At 54.0% G+C, this 8,390-nt stretch overlaps 1 protein-coding gene across 3 annotated transcripts in view; it reads left to right on the forward strand.

Moving 5' to 3' along the window:
* Positions 1–7,491, forward strand: part of LOC119355472 (ribonuclease H2 subunit B-like) — an 11,252-nt gene extending 3,761 nt beyond the window's left edge. For all 3 annotated transcript variants that reach the window (XM_037622275.1, XM_037622277.1, XM_037622276.1), the window contains exons 8-11: positions 736–805; positions 6,671–6,746; positions 6,858–6,954; positions 7,032–7,491. In XM_037622275.1, coding sequence (XP_037478172.1) covers positions 736–805; positions 6,671–6,746; positions 6,858–6,954; positions 7,032–7,154 — 366 coding nt within the window. In that variant the 3' untranslated portion in view covers positions 7,155–7,491. The remainder of the gene's footprint in view (positions 1–735; positions 806–6,670; positions 6,747–6,857; positions 6,955–7,031) is intronic.
* The last annotated feature ends 899 nt before the right edge of the window (positions 7,492–8,390 follow it).

Genomic DNA, 8,390 nt, shown 5'->3' on the forward strand with positions numbered 1-8,390 from the left:
GCCCGAGCGACCCCGCCGTCCGCCTCCACGCCCCGCCCGAGCCCGCGTCGCCGTCCGCCTCCCGCAGCCCCGCCGCGTGGCCGTCCGCCCCCCACCGCCGCAGTTTGCTGTCCAGTTTTGCGGGTTTGAAGGACGGGGCGCAGATCAGTGCCCTCAAACCAACCCTCAGAACAGAATATTCTGTTCTGAGGGTTGGTTTGAGGGCACTGATCTGCGCCAGCGATTTTCGGCCTTCAAAACGACAATTTCTCAACCCTCAAACTGGTTTTGAAGGTTGAGTTTTTCAGGGTTCTGTTGGACATGCTCTTATTATTATACCGATGAGCGCTCTTATTATTATACCGATGAGCCGTTTGATGTCACAAAAATATTTTAGGATATACCATTGAGAAACCAATGTAATGCATCTTATCATGTTCCTACCTGCGTGGAGGTGGCACTGGCAAAAACAAGATAAAATATAAGAAAAGCTAGCTAGTAGGATTGCTAATTAAACTAGACAGGCAAAGCTAACAAGCAGAAACGTGAACATAAAATAGATATGCACTGCTGTCGCTAGTTCACTTGATCCTTGATCGAGAGCAGAAAGGATAACAGTTTTTCATGGTAACTTACTACTCTGTTTTGATTTATTTCCGTAATTACAACTTTCTGGTTAATTGAATTCCAAATCATACCTTTTCACTTCCTCTGTACTATCAAGAATTAACTATCTACTCTCAATCTCATTTACAGGTACACAGTATAAAAGAGGCTATCTCCAAGTTAGGTAAAAATTATGCTGCTCAAGGAGAAAGAGAACTGTGTATGTCACTGTAACTTCTCGTCATCTTACTGCCCAGTTTATTTTACAAGTGTCTGTTCATCTCATAATCAAACAGTTAAATGTTGATCATAAGTTCCACATTGATACAACCATATTATTTGAACATGGGTCATTAGTGTGATCTATATACAACAGTAGTGGTTGGGGCGCCACCTTGTGGCGCCGCTTGAGAGGTAGTTGTGCGCATGTTTCCATTTAAAAAAAATACATGAGGTCCTCGTCTCCATCTAAAAAAAATATCTCAGAAAACAATCCTCACCTCCATCATAAAAAGAAGTAAAAAAGAAAACAAAAATACCGCCGCGTCCTACCAGCGAACGCCACTTTGCATAGCCCTCCATTTAAAAGAATACGTGAGTCCTCACCTCCATCTAAAAAAAAAGTATTTTATAAAATTCCTCATCTCCATCTATTTTTTTTCAAAAGCTATCTCACAGTGGCCAACCAGCTTGCGCCACATGGCATAGCTGGTTGGCCACCCTTATGGCGATGCTTAATGGGTTTAATGCCTTAAGCTATGACAATAATCCTTGGACTTTCTTTTCATGCAAAATTGGACTGTGTATGTCAAGGGCCTCGGTGCCCAAGACAGCAGGACCCCGACTACGTAGTTCGTAGTCGCGGTGGATAGGAGCGCTAGGGTTTTTGCCTGGCTGCTCTATGATGCGGGAGGGGAAGATAGAAGGAAATAACTTTATTGCTTATCCCTAAAGGGTGCTAACTGTCTGATATATAAAGGCCCCATGGGCTAATAACAAACTAGAAACCTATACGAAATAAACTAGTCTAGGAACTAATGTGCCCGGATCAGGACTCCTGTCCAGCCTGCGCCTTGCCTGATGCGGCCGTCGGCTGCTCCTGGCCGCGCGGCCCACGTCTGTAAGACGTGCCCCACATGACATCTCTCCCCCCCTCGACGAGCAGCTCGTCCTCGAGCTGAAAAGCGGGGTAGCGCTCGACGAAACTGTCAAGATCCTCCCATGTAGCTGACGAAGCTGCTTCACCCTTCCAGTGGACGAGTAGCTGGCGAACGCCGCGTGCTAGGCGCGCACGAGTCACGCGTTCTGGTTCTGGAACAGCCGCCCCGTTGTGGATCGAAGGCAATCCCGGCGGTGTAGTTGGAGGAATGCCGAAGAACTTCTTGAGGAGGCCCACGTGGAACACGTCATGGAGGCGCGAGCGTGCCGGAAGCTCAAGACGGTATGCCACGTCGTTGATCACTTCTGAAATGCGGTACGGCCCATAGAATCGTGGCTTGAGCTTGCCCCTGGTTGGCAAGTTGAGAGAGGACGCGGCGCGCTGTCGAAGGCGAAGCCAAACCCAATCGCCCACCTCATGCCGAATGTCCCGATGACGTCTGTCGTAGTAGGACTTATAGACCGCCTGTGCCTTTTGTAGACGATAGCGGACGTCCTCGATAAGTTCGTCGCGCTCAGCCATGCTCCTGGCCACTGCAGCCACCCGTGTGTCGCCGGGCTCGTAAGAGCGAATAGTGGGAGGGTCACGGCCATACACAAGCTTGAACGGAGTCTCTTGGGTTGCTGTCTGGTAGGCGGTGTTGTATATGTACTCAGCCCAGGGAAGCCACCGGAGCCACTGCTTGGGACGATCCCCGGTAAGACACCGTAAATACATCACAATGATCTTGTTAGCAGCCTCCGTTTGACCATCCGACTGCGGGTGAAATGCTGATGTCATGTGCAGCTTTGTCCCCGTGAGGCGCATGAGCTCTCGCCAAAAAGCGGAGGTGAAGACGGGGTCGCGGTCAGAGACCATGGACTGCGGCACGCCATGGAGACGAACAACCTCAGCGAAGAACACCTGTGCCACTGACTCTGCCGTGTATGGGTGGGCTAACGCCACAAAATGGCAATACTTGCTGAAGCGATCCACCACGGTGAGGATGACAGACTTCCCGCCTACTCGAGGAAGCGCTTCCACGAAGTCGATGCCGATGTCAGTCCACACGCCCGTGGGTACCGGCAGCGGCAGTAGCAGCCCAGCAGGGTGCAAGTGCTCGGACTTGTACCGCTGGCAAGTACCGCAAGTGCGGATGTACTCCTGCACCGTCTTGCGAAGGTTAGGTGCGTGGAAATCGCGGCGGAGACGATGCAATGTGCGCAGGACGCCTTCATGCCCATCATCGTGCACGGCACTGAGAATCTCCTGGAGTAGCGGGGATGACGGCGGAATGTAGAGGCGGCCGTTGAAAGTAACGAGGCCGTCGGAGAGCGCCCAAGGCTGTTGCCGCGCACCTGCCGTGATATCCTCCCGCAGTGCGACGAGCGCCGGATCAGTGGATGTCGCTTGCCGGAGGCGATTGATGAAGTCGAAACGAGGCCCTGAGACCGCCATGAGCGTCGTCTCCTCCGTGTCACGGCGGGAAAGTGCATCCGCCACCGTGTTGGTACTACCTGCCTTGTACTCCACCGTAAAGTCGAATCCCAGGAGTTTGCCAACCCAATGATGCTGCGGGATGGTGGCCAAACGCTGGTCAAGCAGAAATTTGAGGCTGTAATGATCCGTTTTTACCACAAACTGACGCCCCCATAGGTACGGCCTCCAATGGCGAATCGCGAGCACCAGGCCGATGAGTTCCCGTTCATACGCTGCCAGGGAACGGTGACGTGGCGCGGCTGGCCGGCTAAAGAAAGCCACCGGGTGGTGGTCCTGAAGAAGGACGGCCCCGAAACCGTACGTCGATGCGTCACACTCGACGATGAACGGCCGTGTAAAATCCGGTAACGCGAGGACGGGAGCCGTGGTGATTGCCGTCTTGAGGGTGGTAAAAGCTGCTGCCGCCTCCCGCGACCAAGAGAAACCATCCTTGCGAAGGAGGGCCGTCAGGGGCGCGGCAACCATGCCAAAGTCCTTGACAAACTTGCGGTAGTACCCCGCAAGGCCGAGAAAGCCCCGAACCGCGCGCGCCGAGCGTGGTTGCGGCCAGTCCGCCACCGCCTGCACCTTTTTCGGATCCATGGCCACGCCTGCAGCGGAGATGGTGTGACCCAGGTATGCGATTGATTCAACGGCGAACGCGCATTTGGAGCGCTTGACGAAGAGCTGGTGCTGGTGCAGGACCGTGAAGACGGTGCGCACATGTCGGAGATGGTCAGCCCATGTCTCGCTGAAAATGAGGATGTCGTCAAAGAAGACGAGAACAAAACGGCGCACGTATGGCCGCAGCAGATCATTCATGAGGGCCTGGAACGTGGCCGGCGCGTTGCAGAGTCCGAACGGCATCACCAGAAACTCGTAGAGGCCGTCATGAGTACGGAAAGCTGTCTTCGGGATGTCCTCCGCACGCATCCGCACCTGGTGGTAGCCGGAACGTAAATCGAGCTTGGTGAAGAAACGAGCGTGCCATAGCTCGTCGAGGAGTTCGTCCACCACCGGAATCGGGAACGCATTCTTGACAGTAATGGCGTTCAGGGCGCGATAATCGATGCAGAAGCGCCAGGACCCGTCGGCCTTGCGGACCAGCAGTACCGGGGACGAGAAGGCGGAACAACTCGCACGGATGATACCTTGGGCGAGCATGGCGGCGCACTGACGCTCCAGCTCGTCCTTGTGCGCGGCCGGGTATCGATACGGACGGACGGCCACCGGGGCGGAACCAGGTAGCAGGGTGATGCCGTGATCGCGGCTGCGGGGCGGTGGCACGCCGGAGGGGTCGGCGAAGATGCCGTCGAACTCGGTGATGATGGCGTCCAGGAAGTCGCGGCCGCTGCATGATTTTAGGGCTGGCCCGTCCGGTCCTGCAATGCCGTGCCAGCACACCCGATGGCCCCGCCGCCAGAATGTCATGGAGAGGGCTCGGAAATCCCACAGGATCGGTCCGAGCGACGCCAGCCACTGCGTGCCCAGGACGATGTCGTAGCCCGCGAGCGGCAAGGCGAGGAAATCCTCCGCGAACTCCTCGTGGCCGATGCGGAAGGGCACGACGCGGTACGCGCCCTGGCACGGAACGCGCTCGTCGTTGGCCACCGTGACGCGCATCTTCTCTGTGGTGGGGGGCGGTAACGTAGCACGAGCGGCCGCCTCTTCGGCGATGAAGTTGTGGGTGGAGCCTGAATCGATCAGGGCGAGGAGGGAGACACCTCCGAGAGTAATCTGCATCTGCATGGTTTCACTCGTGCGCACGCCGGCGATCGCGTGGAGCGAGATTTGAGGGTCGGCCCGCGATGCATCATCAGTGGCGGAGGCCGCGTCGTCGTCGTCGTCGTCCGGCGCTAAGTCGAGGAGAAAGATGCGCTGGCACACGCGGTTGTGGCCCCTGCCAAACTTCTCGTTACAGTTGAAGCAAAGGCCCAGGCGACGGCGTTCCTCCATCTCTGTCTGGGAGAGACGCTTGATTGGGCGTCCGTCCGGCAGATTGTGGCCCTGCTGAGGTGCGGCTGGTGGGGCCGGAGCGGGGGGCGCGAGGCGTGGTCCTGGTGTCGGCAGGATGCCCTTCTGTGGAAAACGCACCGGTGGCGCGGCGGAAAGCGCGCACTGGTCGCGCAGCTCCAATTTGCGGGCGAGGCTCATGGCGACGGCGAGGGACTGTGGGTTATGGATCTCCACGTCGAGGCTGAGGGGTGGCTGGAGTCCCGCGGTGAAGATCTGCACTTTCTGTGTCTCGGATAAGGTGCCTGCCCGGGGGAGGAGTGCCTCAAACCGCTCCTGGAAGTCGACGACGGACGTCGTGCGTTTGCACGCCATTAGTTCGCCCAGCGGGTTAGCGCGCAGCGGTGGCCCGAAGCGGAGATTGAGCAGCTCGGAGAAGCGGCGCCACGGAGGTGTGCCCTCGTCGCGCTGGACCTGCATATACCATAGTTGGGCAGGACCCTCGAGATTGTAGGACGCCATCCACACCTTCTCCTCCTCGGCGATCCGTTGTTGATGGAAGAAGGACTCGCATCTGTTAATGAAGGCGAGCGGATCAGACTTGCCGTCGAACTTGGGGAAGTCCATCTTCTGGAACCTGGGCGGCCGATCATTGTGGTGCTGCCCATCATGGGCGGCGGCAGCGCTGGATGAAGAGGAGGACTTGTCCTTCTGGAGTGCGGTGACGGACGACTGCAGGGACATCACCGTGGCCGTCAAGGCCTCGATCATCTTAGCCAGATCCGCGGTGGTCGGTTCTGCCATGCCGGAAGTGACCGAGGCGGCAGCGGATTGTGGCGATGTCGGGGAGCTGGGCGCGGACACAGGGGGGACAGCGGCCGGCGGATGGAGCGTGGACGAGGAGGAGGATCGCCTGGAACCTGATACCAAGTTGTCAAGGGCCTCGGTGCCCAAGACAGCAGGACCCCGACTACGTAGTTCGTAGTCGCGGTGGATAGGAGCGCTAGGGTTTTTGCCTGGCTGCTCTATGATGCGGGAGGGGAAGATAGAAGGAAATAACTTTATTGCTTATCCCTAAAGGGTGCTAACTGTCTGATATATAAAGGCCCCATGGGCTAATAACAAACTAGAAACCTATACGAAATAAACTAGTCTAGGAACTAATGTGCCCGGATCAGGACTCCTGTCCAGCCTGCGCCTTGCCTGATGCGGCCGTCGGCTGCTCCTGGCCGCGCGGCCCACGTCTGTAAGACGTGCCCCACATGACAGTGTAACTTAAGGGAGCTTTATAGTATATTGATCTAAGCCCAGTGGAGGGGTACAGAAAAAGGGATAGATAAGTTATACCCTGTCTTAGTATAACTGTACATGTGGTATGTACTACTTCAATACGAGAACATCTAACAAAAATGAAATTCCTAACCCACGTCATATTTTAGAACCCTAGCTTAAAATTTTCTTGATAAGGTGAACTGTAAAGTTCTTATGGAGCTGTTTTTACTATTTGTGCTACAGTAAAGGAGGCTGTCCAAATAATTCGTGAAAACCTGAAGGATGAACCGTGGCTAATGGTACTCTGCAAGAAATTGCAGTAAGACTTGTCTCTTTCAACAAGAGTCCCTCACAAATAGAAAAGAAAAGAAGAGTCAGTAGTTTGGTATTGTCCATCTGTCTCACGCTACCACAATCTGCTCCACTGCAGGTTAGACATCAGTGAGATAAATGATATGGCCAAAACCAATGACACGTCATTTTGTGCTGATAGTTCTCCGGTACCTGCTCCAGCTCGTCCCTCAGAGGTAAACTCCTCAAGAATGCTTGATCTTTTTCAACGCTCACACCATGTTCTCTAAGCTTGTCCAATGCGTCAATACAGGGGGGTGTAGGAAATAGCAGTGCCAAGTCAAGCAAAGGGAGGCCTGCAAAGAAACTGAAGCCTGAGGTAGGATCAAAGAACATAAAAGACATGTTCCGAAGGGTGACAAGGAGTGGGACATAATCCCGAAAGGCTTGATTGATATTCTTGGAGTTGCGGGGTTATCTCCAATTTGGATGTGCTGAGATGCCATCGACCATTGTTGGTTCTTGACCCCGAAACCCATTATATGTAAGCTGCATTAGTTCCTTTTTGACGAACCCTGTTGAGCTGCACTAACTTTAGCCTTAGTAAATCAGGTATGTAGGGCGTTGATTCAATTGTATGGACTGTGAACCTTGGAATTTATTTGTACCCAAATTGTTAATCTCATTGAGCTGCCTGCTGAGGCTGTAACTGAACATATGCAGTTGCTTCAGTAACCTGAGCTGGTTGTAATCTAGTTTATTTATTGTGTTCATGCTGACATCTCTAGTTGCTTTTTTTACTAGGAGAGACACGTAGCCACACTCTTTAACTTATGAGCTGACTGGGACATATTGGGTGTGTGTTTAGATACATATGTCATGTGGTAACATCCCTAGTTGCTTATGAGACTGATATTCAAGAATCGGTAGTACCATGTGCAACCTTTTTTGTGGGGAGAGAGGACGAGATGCGCGAGCAAAACCCTAGACACCCTCCATCTACTACCCCTCTCGCTGCAGCCAGCGCGTGTTGCTGGGCAAAGCCCTTGTGGCGGCGGCGGGGAGGTCCTGATCGGGGGTGGCCTAATTGTGGAGGTGGAGGGCTGCTGCAAGATGGTGAAGGGGTTTGTGTGCTTGAGTGGCAATCTTAGTGAGATAATGTTCCATGGTGGCATTGGTGATCCAACGTAGCTATCTTCAATGGCGGCCCAACCTTTCAAGGTCACAGGATAAGAGGGAGTCGGTGCATGGTCCTAGACAACGGCGAGCTTGATATCTGACCCAGACTTGTCGTGCGGCGGCAAGTGTGATTTTTTCCCAGGTTATCTTATCTTTGAGTTTGGTCTGGGGCGGTAAGACGGCGGCAGTGTTCTAAACTAGGAATAATGTTCTCCCCGTTCCGTTTGTACGTTTATCGTGGGCGGGGGCTATGGTTTTTGCTGGATCCATCTGGATTTGGCCAACTTTCATTGTCTTTAGAGTCTCTACAGCCCCTTATCGGTGTTTTCTTCTTCGGGGCGGTGATTTGCTTAAGATTGTGGTCGCTGGCATCTTCCGGTCTGCATCGATGACTTCTTTGCTGCTGCTTCTACAAGCTCATAGTAGACTGCCGATGGATGCAGGAGGAAGTAGACTTCGGCAACCCAAGATTTTGTTGTATGGGTGTGTTTGT

The sequence above is a fragment of the Triticum dicoccoides genome, chromosome 2A (genome assembly GCF_002162155.2).
Source record: "Triticum dicoccoides isolate Atlit2015 ecotype Zavitan chromosome 2A, WEW_v2.0, whole genome shotgun sequence".
In the NCBI taxonomy this organism is placed as follows: domain Eukaryota; kingdom Viridiplantae; phylum Streptophyta; class Magnoliopsida; order Poales; family Poaceae; genus Triticum; species Triticum dicoccoides.